Source organism: Drosophila teissieri, chromosome 2L, assembly GCF_016746235.2.
Source record: "Drosophila teissieri strain GT53w chromosome 2L, Prin_Dtei_1.1, whole genome shotgun sequence".
NCBI lineage: Eukaryota > Metazoa > Arthropoda > Insecta > Diptera > Drosophilidae > Drosophila > Drosophila teissieri.
In genome coordinates, this window is record NC_053029.1 from 3,160,677 (window position 1) to 3,182,018 (window position 21,342).

The 21,342-nt window shown below is 49.6% G+C and overlaps 2 protein-coding genes across 7 annotated transcripts in view; one reads left to right on the forward strand and one right to left on the reverse strand.

The window, feature by feature from the left end:
• Positions 1-479: 479 nt before the first annotated feature.
• On the forward strand, positions 480-9,058 carry LOC122615212 (fatty acid synthase). Its single transcript, XM_043790163.1, has 5 exons — positions 480-1,013; positions 1,101-7,828; positions 7,891-7,986; positions 8,055-8,198; positions 8,260-9,058. Exons 1-5 carry the CDS (start codon positions 779-781, stop codon positions 8,371-8,373), a joined length of 7,317 nt encoding a protein of 2,438 aa, XP_043646098.1. The 5' UTR covers positions 480-778; the 3' UTR covers positions 8,374-9,058.
• A 118-nt stretch (positions 9,059-9,176) lies between these two features.
• LOC122626813 (mucin-17) overlaps positions 9,177-21,342 on the reverse strand; it is a 74,443-nt gene continuing 62,277 nt past the window's right edge. For 5 of the 6 annotated variants that reach the window (XM_043807212.1, XM_043807215.1, XM_043807216.1 and 2 more), the window contains 5 exons: positions 16,836-17,080; positions 16,465-16,701; positions 12,402-12,597; positions 11,656-12,337; positions 9,177-11,561 (listed from right to left, as the gene is read on the reverse strand). In XM_043807212.1, the coding sequence (XP_043663147.1) occupies positions 10,544-11,561; positions 11,656-12,337; positions 12,402-12,597; positions 16,465-16,701; positions 16,836-17,080 (2,378 nt within the window). In that variant the 3' untranslated portion in view covers positions 9,177-10,543. The remainder of the gene's footprint in view (positions 11,562-11,655; positions 12,338-12,401; positions 12,598-16,464; positions 16,702-16,835; positions 17,081-21,342) is intronic. The other variant, XM_043807213.1, reaches the window with a different exon arrangement.

A 21,342-nucleotide genomic window follows, 5' to 3' on the forward strand; every position in this document is an offset into this window, starting at 1 on the left:
TTGTTGAATCATTCGATTTCGCACATCGTACGAGTTTCTCGGCGAATAAGAAAGCAGCTTGCCGTTTGCAGTCGCTCGGTGTGAGTGTGTGCGGCCTATGTTAACGCAAATGGTGTTGCACTGTTAACGAGGCTGCCACAAGTTGCTGTTAACGGTCAGCTCAGTCGCTGGCTTTAAAGCGGAAAGCCGCCCATAACAAATAATGCCGTGTGCCGGTATATGCGCGGTCAAAGCTCCGGCGGCGCGGCATCACCTGATTTGCAATTGGTACACCAACTTTCCACCAGCTGAACATTCAAACAAAAAAAAACGAATCGCCCGGCATCCCGCTCCAGAGAGCGAAAGCTCTGCGCTTGCGGGTGGCAGCGAGCTTTTGCCGTGTTAACTTAACAGCGAGGGGTGGCAGACAAGTTACAGCTGCGACAGAATGATCACAATTTCAAAATATTTAATTCGCCCTCTTTTCCCATTACAGCCCCTACAACTAAACCTGTTGCAAGCCGTGGACCAGCCGCATCCTGTTGCTTTCAAGCCCAACAATTGCAGCACCCATCAGCCCCAACATTCCCCCAGCACCCAAAGCAACGGAAAGAGCGCTCGCGCCAATCGTCGCCGACGTCGCCGACGCAACAAGCAGCAGCAGAATTCGCAGCAACCTGACGCCTTCCGGGATACCGACGCGCAGCTAACACCGAGCACCTCCTCGTCCACCCCGCACTCTGCACCCAACGATAGACAGGACCAACTGAACCCCCACTTCAACCCCAAATCAATCAACATGCCCGCCCGATTCGCCGAGGAAGTCATCACCGCTGAGCCCGCACAGCGTGCCGCCCCCCAATTGGACCTGGGTGGTGGTCACTATGTGCCCCGCCAGCAGCACCTCAACGATGAGGTCGCCATCACCGGTTTCTCTGGCCGTCTGCCTGAGAGCTCCACCATCGAGGAGTTCAAGCAGAACCTTTTCGACGGCGTTGACATGGTCAACGATGATCCCCGCCGCTGGGAGCGTGGTAAGATCATCTACCAAAGCCGTTCTCATAAAGAATAGCTTTATTTTCAGTAGTTACTAACTAATGGATAAACAACCTTCATTCCAGGTCTGTACGGACTTCCCGACAGGATTGGCAAGCTCAAGGAGAGCGATCTGGAGAACTTCGACCAGCAGTTCTTCGGTGTGCACCAAAAGCAGGCAGAGTGCATGGACCCACTGCTGCGCATGCTGCTGGAGCTCACCCATGAGGCCATCATTGATGCTGGTCTAAATCCAAGTGATCTGCGTGGATCCCGCACTGGTGTGTACATCGGTGTGTCCAACTCGGAGACTGAGCAGCATTGGTGCAGTGATGCCGACCGAGTGAACGGCTACGGCTTGACGGGATGTGCCCGTGCCATGTTTGCCAACCGCATCTCCTTCACCTTTGATTTTAAGGGACCCAGCTACAGTATCGACACCGCTTGCTCCAGTTCTCTGTACGCCTTGGAACAGGCCTTCTCCGATATGCGTGAGGGAAAGGTCGACAATGCCCTGGTCGCCGGAGCTGGTCTGATCCTCAAGCCCACCATGTCGCTGCAGTTCAAGCGACTGAACATGTTGAGCCCGGACGGCAGCTGCAAGGCCTTCGATGAGTCTGGCAATGGATACGTTCGTTCCGATGGTTGTGTGGTGCTGCTTCTGCAGCGTACCTCGGCAGCCAGGCGTGTGTATGCCTCCATCCTCAATGTGCGCACCAACACGGATGGTTTCAAGGAGCAGGGCATCACCTACCCTATTGGCAAGATGCAAAATCGTTTGATCCGCGAAACCTACGAGGAGATTGGTCTTAACCCCGCCGATGTGGTTTACGTGGAGGCCCACGGTACCGGAACCAAGGTGGGCGATCCCCAGGAGGTGAACTCCATCACTGACTTTTTCTGCAAGGACCGTACTACCCCTTTGCTGATTGGCTCGGTCAAGTCCAACATGGGTCACTCGGAGCCCGCTTCTGGTGTCTGCTCTGTGGCCAAGATCCTGATCGCCATGGAGGAGGGCGTCATTCCCGGCAACTTGCACTATAACAAGCCCAACCCCGATCTTTATGGACTCGTTGACGGACGTCTCAAGGTGGTCGACAAGAATCTGCCTTGGAACGGAGGCATCATCGGCCTGAACTCCTTCGGTTTCGGAGGAGCCAACGCTCACGTTATCTTGAAATCGAACCCCAAACCCAAGGCTTTGACCCCCAAGGATGGAGCACTGAAAGTTGTCCTCGCCTCTGGACGCACCTTTGAAGCTGTGGAGCAGTTGCTCGAGTCCGCCACCACTAATGCCGATGATGATGAGTATCTGCAACTGATCAACGAGATCCACTCGAAGGCTATTCCGAATCACTTCTTCCGTGGCTACGGAGTGGTGAGCAGCAAGGGCACCCACCAGCGTGAGGTGATCGAGTCTAACGACGACAAGCGCCCTATTTGGTACATCTACTCCGGCATGGGCAGCCAGTGGGCTAGCATGGCCAAGGATCTGATGCAGATCGAAGCCTTCGCCAAGACCATTCAGAGGTGTGCCGATGTCCTGAAGCCCGAGGGAGTGGATCTAATCGATGTCCTCACCCGCTCCACAGACAAGAGCTTCGAAAACATTCTGAACTCCTTCATCTCGATCGCTGCCATGCAGGTGGCTCTTACGGATTTGCTCAGCTCTCTGGGCATCCACCCCGACGGTATTGTGGGTCACTCGGTAGGAGAGCTCGGATGCGCCTATGCCGATGGCTGCTTCACCCCCGAGCAGACCGTGCTGGCTGCTTACTGGCGAGGAAAGAGCATTCTGGACACCCAACTGGCCAAGGGCAAGATGGCCGCTGTGGGCTTGAGCTGGGAGGATGCGCACAGCCGTGTGCCCAGCGATTGCTTCCCGGTGTGCCACAACAGCGAGGACAACTGCACCATCTCCGGCCCGGAGCCTTCCATCGAGGCTCTGGTCGCTAAGCTGAATGCGGAGGGAGTGTTTGCCAAGGCAGTGAACTCCTCCGGCTACGCTTTCCACAGCAAGTACATCGCTGAGGCTGGACCCAAGCTACGCAAGAGCCTGGAGAAGATCATCCCCAACGCCAAGAACCGTACCGCCCGCTGGATCAGTACCAGCATCCCAGAATCCGCTTGGAACACGCCGGTGGCCAAGCAATCTTCGGCCGCCTACCACGTCAACAATCTGCTGTCGCCGGTGCTCTTCCACGAGGCCCTTCAGCACGTGCCCAAGAACGCCATTTCCGTGGAGATTGCTCCCCACGGCCTGCTGCAGGCAATCCTCAAGCGCGCCCTGGGTCCTGATGCCACCAATCTGAGCTTGGTGAAGCGCGGCCACGAGAACAACGTTGAGTTCTTCCTCACCAATGTGGGCAAACTCTTCGCCGCCGGTGCCCAACCCCAGGTACTCACCTTGGTGCGTCCTATTAGCTACCCAGTGGGTCGCGGTACCCCCATGTTGAACTCCAAGGTCGGATGGGACCACACCCAGAAGTGGCTGGTGGCCAAGTTCGGCAAGGAAACTTCTTCCGGCGAGACCATCGTGGAAGTCGATCTTTCCAAGGAGGATGATGCTTTCCTGGCGGGACACACGATCGACGGACGTATTCTCTTCCCGGCCACCGGCTACATGACTCTGGCTTGGCAGACATTCGCCAAGATGCAGGGCAGTGAGTTCCACAAGACCCCGGTGGTAATGGAGAACCTCGTGTTCCACCGCGCTACTATTCTGAACAAGAACGCAGTGGTCAAGTTTGGCATTAACTTCTTTGATGGAACTGGCGCTTTTGAGATTTGCGAGAGCGGTAGCTTGGCGGTTTCTGGAAAAATCACCATTCCCGAGTCCATTGACAACGAGGAGCTGCCCCTGGAGGAGCAAACTCCCAGCGCTGTTGCCAAGGAGCTTGGCACCAACGATGTGTACAAGGAGCTGCGTCTGCGAGGCTACGACTACGCTGGAATTTTCCGCGGCATTGTTCGTTCCGACACGGTGGCCTCCACCGGAAAGCTTCAGTGGGTGGACAACTGGATTAGCTTCATGGACACCATGCTGCAGTTCAGTATCCTGAGCAAGAACCTTCGTGAGCTGTACCTGCCCACTCGCATCGAGCGAGCGGTGATTAATCCCGCCAAGCACTTTGAGTTGCTGAGCGCCCTCACCAAGGAGGAACAGGTGGAGACTGGACTACCTGTGCAGTGGTACAGCGACATCAACGTGATCAAGAGTGCAGGCGTGGAGCTGCGCGGCCTGAAGGCCAATCTCGCCCAGCGTCGTCCTGGCACTCAGGCTCCTCCCACTTTGGAGCGCTACCAGTTTGTGCCCAACAACAACACCACGGATCTGAACGAGAACTCTGAGAAGGCTCGCCTGCAGGCCTTGGATGTGGCCATCCAGGTGATCATCGAGAACTCCAGCGGAGCCGTTAAGCTAAAGGGCGTGGAACTGGCCAACGGACGCAACCCCGACGTGCTGGTTGCCAACCGCCTGCTGCAGATTATCGAGGGTGAGCCCGTGCTCACTGGCGATGTGGCTGTGGTCACATCGAACAACAATGAGGAGACCATAACCGCCGCCCTAGGAGACTCTGGTGTACGAGTGGTGTCCAAGGATGTGCTGAAGGAACCGGTTGAGCAGAACTGTCACTTCGTCTTTGGCATCGACGTCCTTTCCCGCCCGGACACCAAAACCCTGGAGAACTCCATTGCCAGCATTCGCGAGAACGGCTTCCTGATCCTTGAGGAGACGCTGCCCACTTACACCAAGACAGGTCGTGCTCTGCTGACCAAATTTGGATTCGTTGCCGTTCAGGAACAGAGTCTGGGTGCCACCCGAGTCCTGGTCCTCGCTCGCAAGGCTGTTGATCTCAAGACCCGTAAGTCCGTTGTGGTTCTGGCCACCGAGCAGAACTTCAACTGGGTGGATGATTTGAAGACCGCTTTGGCTACTGCCACCACTGAGGAGCAGTACGTGTACGTGGTTTGCCAGGGAGAAGAACTGTTTGGAGCCGTGGGTTTGATGACCTGCATCAAGAACGAGAATGGCGGCAAACTGGCTCGCCTGGTCTTCGTGCAGGATGCCAAGGCTGAGAAGTTCTCCCTCACATCGACCCTTTACCGCCAGCAGCTGGAGAAGGATCTTATCTCGAACGTGCTGAAGAACGGCGCCTGGGGCACTTTCCGTCACCTGAAACTGGAGACCCAGCAGGCCACACTCCAAGTGGAGCACGCCTATGTAAACGCTCTGGTCAAGGGTGATCTTGCTTCGCTCAAGTGGATCGAGGCTGCCCAGGCGGATACCGCTGCAACTGTCGACAAGAACCTGGAAACTTGCACCGTCTACTATGCGCCCATCAACTTCCGTGACGTTATGTTGACCTCTGGTAAACTGGCCGCGGATGCTTTGCCTGGAGATCTGGCTGAGCAGGATTGTGTGCTGGGTCTGGAGTTCGCTGGACGCGATACCCAGGGTCGTCGTGTAATGGCCATGGTGCCGGCCAAATCACTGGCCACCACCTGCGTGGCCAGCAAGCGCATGATGTGGCAGATCCCTGAGAAGTGGACCATGGAAGAGGCCTCGACCGTTCCTTGCGTCTACTCCACCGTCTACTACGCTCTGGTTGTGCGAGGACAGATGAAGAAGGGTGAGAAGATCCTCATTCACGCTGGCTCCGGTGGAGTTGGTCAGGCGGCCATCTCTGTGGCTCTGGCCCATGGATTGACCGTGTTCACCACGGTGGGCAGCAAGGAAAAGCGTGAGTTCCTGCTGAAGCGATTCCCCAAACTGCAGGAGCGCAATATCGGCAACTCCCGAGACACCTCCTTCGAGCAGTTGGTTCTTCGCGAGACCAAGGGACGTGGAGTCGATCTGGTGCTGAACTCGCTCTCTGAGGAGAAACTGCAGGCCTCGATCCGCTGCCTGGGTCTGAATGGACGCTTCCTGGAGATTGGCAAATTCGATTTGAGCAACAACAGCCCACTCGGAATGTCCGTCTTCCTCAAGAACACCTCCTTCCACGGCATTTTGCTGGACAGTGTGATGGAGGGCGAGGAGGAGATGCAAAACCAGGTTGTCTCCCTGGTCGCAGAGGGCATCAAGACCGGAGCCGTTGTACCCCTTCCCACCTCGGTGTTTAACGACCAGCAGGTGGAGCAGGCCTTCCGTTTCATGGCCTCTGGCAAGCACATTGGCAAGGTCGTGATCAAGGTTCGTGATGAGGAGGCTGGCAAGAAGGCGCTGCAGCCCAAGGCGCGCCTGATCAACGCCATTCCACGCACCTACATGCACCCGGAAAAGAGTTACATCCTGGTTGGAGGTCTTGGAGGATTCGGCCTGGAGCTGACCAACTGGTTGGTGACCCGTGGAGCCCGCTACATCGTGCTGACCTCTCGTTCCGGAGTTAAGACCGGCTACCAGGGTCTGATGATCCGCCGCTGGCAGGAACGTGGCGTCAAGGTGGTGATTGACACCAGTGATGTGACCACCGCCGCTGGAGCCAAAAAGCTACTGGAGAACAGCAACAAATTGGCTTTGGTCGGAGGTATCTTCAACCTGGCCGCTGTTCTTCGCGATGCATTGATCGAGGATCAGACCGCCAAGGACTTCAAGACAGTGGCTGACCCCAAGGTGACAGCCACCAAGTTCCTGGATCAGTACTCTCGCGCTATCTGCACAGAGCTGGACTACTTCATCTGCTTCTCCAGTGTTTCCTGCGGTCGTGGTAACATTGGCCAGACCAACTACGGATTGGCCAACTCCGCGATGGAGCGAATTTGCGAGCAGCGCCAGGTGAGCGGATTCCCGGGCACCGCCATCCAGTGGGGCGCCATCGGTGACACCGGTCTGGTGCTGGAGAACTTGGGTGACAACGACACCGTGATTGGAGGAACCCTGCCCCAGAGGATGCCCTCTTGCCTGCACACCATCGACCTGTTCCTGCAACAGCCCCATCCCGTGGTTGCCTCCATGGTTGTGGCCGAGAAGCGCAAGTCGGATCAGTCGGCTGGAGTCAGCCTAATTGCCACCATTGCCAACATCCTTGGTCTCCGGGACACCAAGAATATCCAGGACGGAGCATCGCTTGCTGATCTCGGAATGGATTCTCTGATGAGCGCTGAGATCAAACAGACCTTGGAGCGAAACTTTGACATTGTTCTGTCCGCCCAGGAGATCCGTCAGCTCACCTTCGGAGCCCTCAAGGCCATGGATGGTGGAGCTGAAGTCAAGCCAGCTGCAGCTGCACCCGCTGCCGCCGCTGGAGCCACAGAGGTAACCATCACCTCTGGAGGATCCTCGCGCACAGCCAGTCCCATGGGCGATGGAACGCAGGTGGTGTTCACCACCTCCCTCATTCCCACCGAGGCAATTGTACAACTGGAGACAAAGGCTCCTGCAAACAGCAAACAGAGCCCCATCTTCTTCATTTCCCCGATCGAGGGCTTCGCCTCCGCATTGGAGCCGCTGGCCAAGCGATTGGAGGTACCCGCCTATGGACTGCAGTTCACGGAAGCTGTGCCCTCCGATTCTCTGGAATCGGCAGCCAAGTTCTTCATCAAGCAACTGCGCACCGTCCAGCCAAAGGGTCCGTACAAACTAGCCGGATACTCCTTCGGCTGCCTGCTCACCTACGTGATGGCCGGTATTCTGGAAGAGACCAACGAGGTGGCCAATGTTATCATGTTGGACGGAGCCCCAACCTACGTCAACTGGTACACGAGCAGCTTCAAGCAGCGTTACACTGACGGCACCAACGCCGACAACGACAACCAGAGCTACGGTTTGGCCTACTTTGGAATCGTGCTGGCCAACATTGACTACAAGGCGGTAAGTAGCTAAACTTAATATGGCAATAGTGCGAATTGTAATTAAAAATTAATTTTATACAGCTGGTGCGTCTGCTACTGGTGATCCCCACATGGGAAGAGAAACTCGAGAGGTTCGCTGAGCTGATGAGCAATGAGATCACCCAGCCCGCGGAAACGGTAAGAACATTAAGGCTCCCGCAATGACAGATCACAATTTACTAAATGCTTTTTATGCCAACTTACAGATCAAGAAATCCGCCACTCTGTTCTACAAGAAACTGGAGCTGTCCGATGGCTACCAGCCCACTCTGAAGCTCAAGTCGAGCGTGACCTTGGTCAAGCCCACAGACAACTCTGCCAAGCTGGACGAGGACTACCGCCTTAAGGAGGTGAGTTTGTGCACAACCCATAAAAAGCACGCAAATTCTAAATGGTCATTCGTATTCGTAGGTCTGCACAAAGCCCGTGGAAGTACACACTGTTGAGGGCAACCACCGCACCTTCCTCATCGAGGATAAGTCCCTGAAGACCATCCAGAGCATACTGAAGCGTCTGTTCAACTAGGCTAGAAAGAGGATTAGCATTAGAGTTGTGGATATGGCAAAGCACAACTACCCACACGATCATCACCCTCTCACCGTCACTCACATCCAATACTCGGGTTCTATGCACCATGTGGAACCACGGAATACATCGACACCTAGTTAGCATACTTAGTGAATGAATTTACGTTGTTGAGCTGCAAGGAATTGCTCGACCTATCCCAGTTACGCACAGCTAAAAGAAATCGGATCGGCGTCGATCGGATTGAATCTGCCTAACTGCTGTCTTGCAGGGCTGTAGGCTTCGGTCCAAAATTTAGTCTACAGTCGCTGCGATTCCGGGCAGTTGAAATGATGCAAGCTGAAAGAGAGCCCGGTCCATAACACTTAACGCTTTGTGCACCGTACAATTCAGTACCCGACATTCCTTGAGAGCTAGGCGGCACCAGACGTCCCAACTTACCAAATATAAATTTTATGCTCTATCTATAATGTATGTCGCATAATATAGTTTTATTGCCTAGTTGTAAGCCTACAGTTTGTAGTCGCGCATGTAATGAATTTCATTCCTCGAACTAACCCAAGAAAGAGACTACAACATTCGTTATCTCTCTTGATGTATAAAATAATCGCCCAAAAATTATCACTCATGAATATTGTGGATATTAAAATTACACCATACTAAAGAATAAAAAAAAAATAAATAACGAATGCTGTTTTATTTATGCAAGACGGTCAAGATGTTAGTTTTAGTAAAATTCCAAAGATCAGCCAGATTACGTGTTCCATTCTTAAACCCCCCTCCAAGATAAAAAACTGAATGCATTTTTGAAACAATTACTTATTTATTTAAGGGTTTTGAAATTATTTAGCAAAAAATATTTATAGTGATTTTTTAACTGTACCATTTTACTTATTTTCTCTTGCAACTTATTTTCTGACAGTTTCCGCACCGTCTCTTACAGAATATTCATTTTGATGGGTGCCGGGAGCTCTTAGTATCTCACACATAATAAAAATAACATACTTAAAAGTTAATGACAATGCTGCATGTTACAAAGTTAGCGTATCCAGAACCTATACATATAAAACTCGCATATTTCGGACACAATTCAATGATAACAAAATAAAAACGTAACATAAACTAATGTAGTTAGGCTAGAACTAATATATAAATCATTCCGTACGAACTAATTGATTTCAATTTCTTTCATTCGCCTAACGCTTTCATAAGGCATTAAAGACTAAATAATAAATACATATATAAAACACAAAATTAAAGCTTAGCTCGGTCGGCGATGCAGCTTCAGACCTCTGACACTCTAATTGGTACATTATAATATAGGCGTGGCAGGGGGCGGATACCTCCCCTGGTCCACAAATAGCGGGCATTAGGTTTTCAATTAAGGACATCGAGTGAGTGGTATATTTGAGCTCAGAAGAGGTTAGTATCTGGGTTGGATCGAGTAACATGTCCGACATCGGCGATTGCGAGTTGCGGTTAGAATACAATATCAATATCGCTAGTCATACAAATACTTATAGTGTGTGGTATAGTAATAAGTTGCTTGGTTTTATGCAAATATTCATACTGTTTCATCTAAATGCTACCCATTACTGTTTTCTGTGTAGTTTGAAACTGTTTTAAATACGCATCTATGCGCTCTAAACTTGGTTTAGCTTTGTGTGTGGCTTCGATCCTCGTCCGCGCCGGTTTAAAAAAGTTCTTCCCTCGTTTATGTTTTTCAATTCCCCCCAGTTGCTGTGACGGCTCCGCTTGCTGTGCTCGACTAATTGGTAGATTATTAATATATTTTATGAGCGCCTTCTATGAGCTACCATACTGCTAAATGCAATTATTTACACAATCATTTCAGTTAAGAACGTACGAATTAGCATTATATATTTTTGTGTATCTTCATAATTTCTGCACGGGTCTATAGAAGTGAAAACGCTAAGCTATGCTTCCGACTATGACTTGCACCTTCGCCGCAAGTGCCCGACTTCTACTCCCTTATTATATTGTTTTACAAATTGGTTTTAGCGCTTTAGAAGCTATCATCGCTGTCGCTGTGCTCCGGCTGCTCCTCCCCCACGATCAGCTCATCCTGATCCTCCTCAATGTCCTCACTCTCATAAGCCTCTTCAGCCGCCTCGGCGATCTGGTCGACGTGCTCCTCGTAGGCAGCATGTCATGCCAGTCCGTTGGCATCGGCGGCGTCCTCTGACCAGCTTACCTCCATGGGGGTGCAGGGCAGAGCTTCCTCGATGGACATGCGGGATGGTGGTTGCTTTGGCCTCTTGGATAGGGATCCGCCCGATGCTGTGCTGGAGGCGGAAGAGCTGCGCATTATGTCCTCGGATGAGGCCGAACAGCTCTCGTCCTCCGAGTTAGCACCGGAGACCATGGCCTCGCCGGCGGACTCCTGAATTTCCTGGAACTTCTTTGCCTCGCTGGACATTAGCTTCATGGTGGAGCTGCGCGGACGCATCTCTATTCCCGGGGCTTGTGGTGAACTGGAGCACAGGGGAATATCCTCGGGCCAGTCGGCCAGGTTCAACTCGTCTTGTTGCTTCTTCCTTTGGCCAGACGATTCGCACACAGCCGAGCTAGAGGCGGAGGCTTTGATGCACATCGATTGGGAGCGAGCCCTGGACAGAGGACGACCCTCGGACTCCGCGGAATTACAGCTGCTTCGCAGAAGTGCCGTGGCCGACATGCTCTGACTCAGGGGATTGGGATGAGCAGGGGATGAACCGCCATTTGTGGCCGACCCATTGGAGTGGCCATTGCTCACCGATGTCTGTCGTCGCTGGATGGGGCACCGCTCGTTGTTGCTTCGCAGTGAGCCCGCCCTGCGCACAATCTTTGAAGTGTTGCCCTTGAAAGACTCATCGTCGATCTCTAGCGTCCAGCTGACGGAATCATTCCGTTCAATCATTCCCTTCATCACTGGGGAAGTGGGCGAGGAGGTGGTCACAGCGATCTCCAGACCACTGCGGCCAAGGCTGCATCGGCTGTGGTTAGATAGGCTGGTGTCGTGGGCACCCGTGGAAAGATCCAGCAATTTAGACTCAACCGACTGGAGCTGCATGGATTTCTGCTTAAGGTGGTACTGTAGCTCCTCTTTGTCATAGGTCAGCCGCGTGCGCTTGATGCTCTCATATTTGTAGGCCTTCTGGAGTTCCTCCATCTTTTGCTGGATTTCCCTAGAAAAGATCAAAATTTGGTTAGTTTGGACTCAAGTGGGGTGAATTGGAGAACCTGATAGATTCAAAAGTAAACATCTATCTTGCTACTTACTTCTCCTTTTCGGTCTTGGCCTCCAGTTCGGTGCGCAGCATCTCGTTTTGGGCCTCCAAAAGAGCCACGCGGTTGCTCAGTTTCAGCCGCTCCTCGCTCTCATGAATCAGATCCGCCTTGGCCTTGCTGAGGGCAGAGATCTCCGCCTGCTTCAGCTCAAGCACGCACCGCAGGCTGTCGGCCTCGCTGGTCAGGCGGTTGAGTTCGGCGGACGCGTTGTCCGGCAGACTGATGCAGGGACTGCGGCGCTGTGAGGATGTGCGCAGCACAGAGATTTCGTCCTGGGACAACGCCAGCCGATCCCTCAAGTCGCGTTCGTTGTGCTCCTTGTTGGTCTTCAGGGTGTTCAGCTCCTTGGTGAGGCTCTTGACCCGATCGATCAGGTCCTGCTCCCGCTGATTGGCCTCGGACAGCCGGGCGGCGTGAACGTTCTCCTTGCGGATCAGCTTCTCGCGGTGCCCCTGCTCCTCGGCCTCCACCTGCTGCAGACGTGTCTGCAGCTCCTGGATCTTCTGCTCGGCCGTGCGCAGATAGTCCTGCTTCAGTGCGAGTTTGTGGGAGACCTCCATGCTGTAGGCCTCCTGCGCCTGTTTGCTCTCCTCCTCTTTGGCACGCAGTTGGGACTCCAGTTCGCAGAACCTTTGCTTGGCAAGCATTTGCACCTCCAATACTTTCTCTTCAGCTGCAAAGCAAAACGGGATGCATTAGCTTTCTTTCGAAAGAACATAGGGATTCAAAGTACCCACCTTGCTTCAGTTCAGTGCGATGCAGATGATCCTTCTCCTGCTGCCGCTGCACCCACTCAACATCCTTGGCGTGCAGATCCTCGCGTAGCCGCTCGCAATCCCTTTGCGTCTGCTGTAGCAGTGAAATAGTCTCCTCCAGCGTTCCCTTGGTGCGGGCGCATTGCTCTTTGGTCTCCTTGCAGGCAAACGCATCCAGCTGTAATCCCAAAAAGAAACAAACAACCACGGTTAGAGTCGCTATAAATCCAGCTATAGTCCAGCTATAAAATCGGGGTCCTTGCAGGTAGCCACTTTGGGTAATTAAAAAGAAATTTTTGCATCTCGATCTCGAGAGTTTGCGCGGAAGTCGCACAAAGGCAAATTGTTGAGTGGCAATGTCGCGGAGACAATGTCTTTGAGCCAGGGAAATTCCGCGGGAAGACAATGGCTCGAGGGTCTCGTTCGAGAGGTTCATATCATGGTCAAAGATGGCCGGGAAAATCCCGCTCAATAAATTTTTAATTTAATGGCTGCATGATTTTCTATTTCCTTTCGTATCCACCATATCACTAAGCATACCTGTTGCTGTTCGAACGCCTGAGCAAAGTTAAAGTTATCCGTAAAAGTAGTGGCAGTGGGAGTGCTGGGCACCGTCCAACTGATGAGATCGATGTCCAAGTCCATGGTCTGTGCCGATAGATTCTCGTTGGTGAACTCAAAATTGTCAAACATTTTCGACTTCGTTCTGCGCGCAGAGTTGTGTGTTGAACACGAATACTTGAAGTAAACTGATGGCCCACTTTGGCCAGCATCCGCTTTTATAGCAGCGATCACCAGGTAGTGGGAGATCAGGGAAATGCACGGCGGAGGAGGACTTCCGCAGGTAGCGAGGGATCAAACAAACATCCCCGGATATGGCCAGCAAAATATTTACAAGGGATTCCGAGGCAGACGTACCAAGTAAAAATGCGCGTCTAAAAACATGCTGGGAAAAGGGTGAAGAAGGGTTTCGGTATATTCTTGCTCCAGCAGGAACAGAAAAAACTGAGCCATGCAATGAGTTGGTGGGTGTAGCCCTGTTGGTGGGCCACGCCCTGCCCGACCGACGATTTCCAGGGCGGATCCACCCGAAAGGCTTAGCGATCGCTGGCCAACTTCATGTGGTTTGGGATCAACCCACCGAGAACATTGGTCACGCGTCCGCCAGCTGAAGGTGGAAAGTAATTTTCCGTTTTTGGGGCGTCCAGAGGGCACTTCAATTCCGCCGTAATGGCGCGCACCTTCTCTGCAACACTTTGGGTGGATGCGTGTCGAAGTTTCGGAGCGCCTCGAAGTATCTCGTAGTGGATTTAATGGAAACGACTCTCGAGTGCCTGTCCCAAATGCGATTTAGCTATTGCAAATCGCAATTTGCACAGGAGTTTAGTTACCACTTGAATTGCCAAATTAGCGAAGGAACTGAGTATAGACATTCAAATTTTGTTGGCTTTCCTTAAAATTCAATGGCATATCATGCATTTAATTTGTGTTTTCTTAAGATAGAAATCCCATGTGCACCATAATTTCCCAAATTATTATTTAACTGGTTTTAAATTGCCACAAACGATTGCAGTGGTCGCCAGTGGACAGTCGCCTAGCCAAATCTGATCCCCAAATTAAGAGTGGCCGACCAGCGGTTGGGTTGCAAATTGCCTCGACCACGCCTGCCGTCGCCGCCGTCGATCCTGTCCAGCAAATTAATAGCCATCATGTGGCTGTCCCCGGCGAAATCTCTGTGTCTGTCTCGGCCGAAATCTCAATGTCTCGATGGGTGACAGTCGGCGTAGATTGTGGATGGATGGCCAGTCGACGACAGCGACATTTACCTGACACGTCCTTGTCAGTTCGCAATTAAAGTGTTGAAATTAGTGACTTGCCGCCGTGAAACTGGCTCGACTCGACTGGATTTAATCCTTTTGCCAGCAGTTGAGGCAATTTCACGTAGCGCACTTTGTAATTTACGGATTTAAAGCAATGCCAATGGTCCTTCGCATTTACTAACGCATCGTAAAAACCTAATAAAAGTGCACGCGAGCGTAGTCCTTGCGCAAACGATGCAATGTCCTTGTCCCTACCTTGCTTCCTCGGTTTTCACACCGAACTGTGAAATCTCTCGCTGGATCACATCTAAATAAATATTTGTGTTGCAACAATTGCAACATCAGTTTAGGCTTTTAGTGGGAAAATATTGCGTGATTGCCGCGTTCCTGGAAATTTCCAGCCGGGCAAACAAATCCAAATCCCCTGCATGTTTGCATTTGCGGCCTGGCCGGTAGCCGCGTCCAACAAGTTAGCCAAATATTGTGGTGTGCTCTCCCTTCCGTAATTCCCCCTAATAACACGGGTTTGTTTTTTCGAAACGTGCCTTAAACAAACACAATAACTCTATGTAAATATGCAAATTGCTTTCGCGCGGAAAGGGTTTAAGTATTTAATTCTATAGCACTTAGAGGTTTGTCTTTTATGACATGGCTAAACATTTTACATATGAAATAGGAGCACCATTAAAATATATCTTTACTTGGGTAAAGAATGGCTTAAAGGTATGCAACTTCGCAGCTGCAGAATTAAATGCTTTAAATTCCTTTCTTCCTACTTTGCAACTTCCTGCAAATTCCCCCAGCTCAAGGTGCAAAAATTCCGACAACAGCTTAAGGGATTCTCGAATTTTTCCCCACATTAATGACTTTCCTTTCAAAAAAAGAAGTGAAGAGAATTTTTCGCAAATGGCCAACGCAAATGACATCAATACAATGGCACAAGGAATTATCTTTCATTCTGTGTGCATTGTGTCACTTTCAGCTTGCGTAAGACCGGCTAAATCGGTTGATTTTCCGGCTGAAACAGCAGCAGCTTGGTCCTGCAATTGTTTCCATTATCCTGACAGTATTCTGCATGTGCATGTGTTGCATGTGTTGCCCCGAAGACAATGGCCATACGCAATTGTCGACATTTTTGTTAACACACTAAGGTGGCTTGGGGAAATGAGTAGTTGCAGAATATCTGATGTTCGGACAAGTTCCGACAAATCGGAATTTGGGCATTTCTACCTAAATCAATTGTGGTCGGAAAGTCAGCAGACAAACATCATCATAAATCGATTTATGATGTACCTAGTTGATGTCTGGAGAGGTGCTTCTACGCCCATACTCGTATATGCAAATGTTAAAATAATGTATTTCGCGTTTGTCGCCGATTTTTATTGCCTTGCTATTGTTGGTTAAGTGAGGCCTGCCTGCAAATTAACAGGTAAAAGTGCACAAAAAAGCCTGCCTAAGCCGCATTTTTCCGCATCCTTTAACATTAGTACGTTTCAAGCGGAAATCTTGCCAAAACTCACACTTATACCAGCGAATCCGGCGTTTTGTTCCATCAGAATCCTTTACACCGAAAAATGGCAAACAATTAATTGAATAGCTGCTTCGTGGACCAAGTTGAATGTGCCACCGTCTCACACCCTTTCATTTTCCACCGGCGAAAGGTTTCCACACAAAGCCAAAGGGACGGGTGCGGAATGGAAGGACTGGGGATTTTTCCAACTTTTGTTCGACAATTTCCGTATAGTTTTTAATTAGTGCAAACACAAAAAGTGCACCCACATCCCCGGCTCAGTTTTCAGGGGCTTGGCTTAGCCGGCACTGACACAATTAAACAAAATTAGCTCAACTTTAAGCGCAGCTTAAGGCAAATTTCTCAAACAATACGAGCACGTATGTGAAACAATTCGGGAATTATTAGAGCAGGTGATCCCGATCCCGATCCGAGGCGACCGATGCGATCCGAGACACATGTGCCTGGCCATTACAAAGGGCTGGGAAAAGTGTCTTTACCGGCATGTATTCGATTTTTGCCTTGAAAGGGCTACACGGATACGGGATATAAATCCCTGGCGCCTGTTTTCTGCAGCAAATCCCCTCACTGATCCTTCAGAACTCGCAACATGCTACTTGTTACTCTCTATACTCGCTACTCCTTACTCGATACTCGCTACTTCTTACTTTATACTCGCTACTCCTTAGTTGCTACTCGCTAGTTTAACACTCACCTCTTGGGACATGAACTGCACCATTACGGCGAGGCCCAGAATCTGGCGGTGCTCCTCCTTCCGCTCGAACTGGCTGTCCTGGAAGAACTTGGCCAGACGGGCGCAGTCCAGCACTCCGTTCTCCGCGAACGGTTTGAGGGCGGGATACTGGGCGGCTATGTCTACGCGGGGCGTGGCCAGCATCGTCGTCGTGCTGACCGAATTTCTGAGTTCGTCGGGCAAGGACAAGGCGTTTGGCTGGTTTTCAAAAATATGTATAAAAATAATGAGCATTTTCAATATTCTATGCTTTTCGGATCTCCAAATGACCATACTATACACATTTCGTTTTTCTAGGTAACTAAAAACATATATATTCAGGATTCAATTACCTCATTTGCAGTGGTGAATGTAGCTTCCTGGACCGCGACACTGGCCTCTGGGTCCTGTGGATTGACCAGTGGATCCTGCTGCTCCTCGCACCTCTTTAACTTGGCCTCCGTCTCACATGGCAACTCATTTCCGAGGGACGACCGCTTCGAGTCCCGCGCCATCGGCGGAGTGGGACATCCGCTGGCGGCTTGTCCATTGTTCAGCTCCTGGAGTTCGGTTTGATCCACGCCAGAGCGCAGGGATTCTGCAAAAGTACAAAAAGTAAAACAAAGTCAGCAGTGCTTTAGTTTAACGACAAACGATTTTATGAAATCGAAAGTGCCATTTATTTTCAAATTGTAACCTAGCAAATCCGCAGGATTACGCAAGCTTCGTGTGGCGAAAGTCGGCGCTCATCAACTGGCAGATGAAAATCTAGCTAGCTGTTGTGAAGATGAGCTAACGATGATGAGCTAACCGTGATTCACCCAGCTGCCAGTGGATCCACAACGCTTCTGCAGGCCAGCAAAAAAAATTACATGAGTAATTGCTTCGTGGCCGCAAAGAGGCAAAAAAAAAGCCGCAATGAGAGTACTTTTCTTTTTGCATAATTCCATTGACTGAAGGGAAAGTAATACATCTAGGTGTAAGTCGCGCCACGCCCTCGCGTCACCAGCTAATGCCACTTTGGGTCAGAGGCGGGCCATCATCAATTACCTGATAGTCATGAGAGGATAGGCAATTAGAGAGGATGCGTGGCCAATTTTTGGCCAACAAATTGGCCTTGACAAGCCTTCAGATGGTGGGGATATACATAGATATATGGCATGGAAAGTGGGGGGAGGAGGAAGTTCAGCAACCCCGCCATGATCAAACCATCGATCAGGCAGCTCAACTGCTTGGCCATAACTTGGCCCGATTTCCTTACAAGCCACACGCCTCGCCGTCTGCCCGATTCCAAATCGAAGCTGTGGCCAAACCCAAACTTTACGGCATGGATATGGATATGGATGTACACAAATGTATATTTGTACATATATCCGATGTGCGGCCATAATCAACCGTTGACGGTTTTATGTTACCGCATAAATTTATAGCCAGAGTCGCGCATACAAAGTTGTCAATGTTTGCACATGTTTGCTATGTTGGTTGGCATGGCAATTGCTCGCAGCGAAAGCAAATTTGTAAGCCTTCCGGAGTTGTCGTCAAGATCATTACCCCGGGATGTATGTTTAACTATCGAAAGTAAATAAACTGGTCGTGAAATGGTATCACAGTTGATAGCGAATCAGAGAGAGTCGTTGAGATTTGATTTATATTCTATGTTTTCCCCGAAAGAAAGACCAGCTCTGCACATAAAACCAAACCGGCTGATTCAGGAAATTAATAAATGCTGTAAACTAATGAACAAATTAGTCGCAGACAAGCAGCAAAGTGGCTGAAATGATGGCGTTCGATTTTAGCCCATTCAATTGATTGTGCAATGTTTACCAAACGAACAAGCTGAACACTGAAACTGTAAAGCTAACGAAACCCGATTCGCCTGAAATGTATGTGTTATGTTTAGCAAATCGAAGCATAAATTATTTCCACATTTCAAATGACATTTTGATTTGCGCAAAGACAAGTTGGACATTATGTAGACATTAGTGAGGCACTGAAATTGGATTTTCCCATTGACTGATTTTCCCTGAATGTCTCAAAGAACATATTTAATAATTATGTATTAATGGGAGACCTTCGGCGTCACCTGGTGGACCTCATCCTCCTCGACTTTGAAATATCTCAATGACACACGACTGCAACAAGTCTGGCACACGACTTTTGAAGAAGATCGCCAGTCAGGGGACATTTCTCATGGCAATTAGGCGATTAAGTGACATTAGCTACGACCAATTAATTGCAAGGCCGAGAGAATTGCCCGCTTTCGCAGTCCTGTTGCGGATTTTCCCCTGATTTCACACGGCATATTCTCACGGCCCTGTTTTGTCCCTGAGGAATCGCAACAAGTTGGTTGGCGCATCTCCCGAGTGACCCAGACCCCTGATGGCGATGGGTCTGCATTTTATGGCTGAGAAACCGACCACCTCAGTAGTTATATGGCCGGAATCTATGCTTTCCCGTGCGCAATCCCATTTCCCAGTCCATTTCGCACTTGGATTTTTATGGGTCTCGGAAAAACTCGGCAGCGGGTGATTTCATTCAGAAATTCTTCGTCCTGCTCGGTTTTTTTTTCTTTGGTTGGTTGGTTGACATGGGCGCGTGGATTTTCCCAAATGCCGTCGACAATTTGGTGTGAATGAGTGTAATTGTTTTTGAAATAGGTTCCTATGAGGTTTTGGTTACTTGTAGTTGGATAAAGGGTGTAGTTGCACAAAGGCTATCAACTTTAGTTTTAAATGATTTAAATTTACTAATATATGCTACATCCCGCTATTGCCTAGTTTTTCATCACTATGGAATACTGTGGTTGGTTTTCCCCATAAGCAAGTCTCTTGTGAAGTTAGGCAAATTACATACTGCCTGCGAAAGCCAATAGAAAGTGTTGGTGGCTTTCCACCATCAGCACTGACATCCCATCCACCACCAGGTGTGGAAAGCTCTCCCCCACCCAAGATCAATCACAGAGATTCGGAGTCGGTGTCTCCAGGAGGGTTCGCATTCGGTCAGCCGATCTCATAATGACGGTTTGGGCTGGGATTTGAGTTTCAGTTTGGGTTTCATTTTGGGTTTCGGTTCGCCAAAACGCGCCATGTGTCGAGGTAAATGCGACTGTGAATGCGATGCGATGCTGTGCACAGTGGGCTCTGTGTGTGACACTGAACGCTGTGTGTACAGTGGGACTGCGGGACTGTGGGGCGGACGTACCTGCACTGGGCGATGGAAAATAATTGAAATTCCGAAATATCTTATTTGGCATTAGGCAGCTGCCGTTGCTGCTGCTGTTGCTGTCGCCTTTTTAGCGGATATTTTTTTGATTTTGGAAAACTCAGCTCGGACAGCAGAGCAACAACAACAATGATAGCAACAACCTGTCTTAACCCATGGCGACCCACAAAAACATGTCCAATGAAAAGGCGCGTAATTAAAACGAACAACAGCCAGTCGAAACTGGCAACTGGCAAACTGGCATTTCAATTAGCTGCGTTTAGGAGAAGCGAAAAAAAGCAGCCAAATTCACTTTACTTTACTTCACTCGACTGCCTGTAAATGTAACTTTGTATCTGTTTTATTTCACAGTGTTGTCTGCTGAGGAGGGAAAGGGTTTGCAGGGGTGCGTAGCGAAATAGACAACGCTTTAATAGCAATTTAACAACAAATTGTTTTAGCAACGAGACAGAAGCACTTTCAGTGGGCGAGAGTCAAGTGCCTGGCAGCGATTTTGTGCAAATTACTCGGCATATTTGAGCTAAATATGTTATGTAGAAATATATCTCAAGTGTGCATGCGATTCATTAACGCAAAAACTTGGAAAATTCCAAGGATCCCAATAGCTAAAAGCTTTTCATAATTAATTAAAGGAAATTTAAAATGGCACACTATGCTCAATCGATGCTTTTGTATGCCGAGAGTTCTCGTAAGATTGGTATTGTAATAATTGAAATATACAACTGACAAGTTCTGGCTGCTGCTATAGATTTATTATTAATGCACATTTTACAAGCCGGAAGAGCCATCAACATTCAGAGAACAAATCTCTACACTGCCCCCAAATGAAATGGAAAACAACAGATGAGCACGCCATTCAAATCGCCTTTCACCGACCCTTAATGAGACAAAATGTAAACAGTATTTGCACTAAATTATGTTTTGTGCCATCCAATTTGTTTGCTTGGAAATCAAGAACGGCAGCTGGGTCGCTGTAAACAACTCCCCATAAACAGTGGATGGGAATTAAGGCGGTAATAGGGCCAGTGGAAGATCTTTTCATACATATATTTATATATATATGCGTATATAGAGAGACGATCGATTTCTGCAGAATGTCAATCAGGCAGAGTCTGAAGGCAGAAAACTCTATGATGGGCAGCTCATCGCTTCAAACTGCCCACAATGTCGGCGGTGATGAAAGACGCATATCAAGGGATTTATGGCACATCAGGGCATGGATTTCTTATTTCATTCATTATGGCTGAATATCGTATTTAATTCTCGTTTGTAGTTCATGATTTTCACTCGGCAAACGCCCATTTCAAGGTCGCCCAGTCGTCGTTTGGCGCATTTCCATTACGATTTCATTCTCCTATCTCTTCTCGGCGGCTAAATAAGCCTTTAAAACACTTTTCGTTTTTGGCTCAAGTTCTAATGATTATTTTTAGATAAGTTGTGCACGAAAACATTGGCCATTCTGCCTTCGCAAGCCAAAAAAACACACAACAAAAAGCGCAAAGTAGACTAAATCAGTGCTATATATACCAAATGTCTAATTAATCATTACATGACCGAGTGTGCGTTTAATTTCAAACTTTTACTACGCATATATCATCGGTTTATATGTGATTTCAGATTAGTTTGCGGTTGCCATAC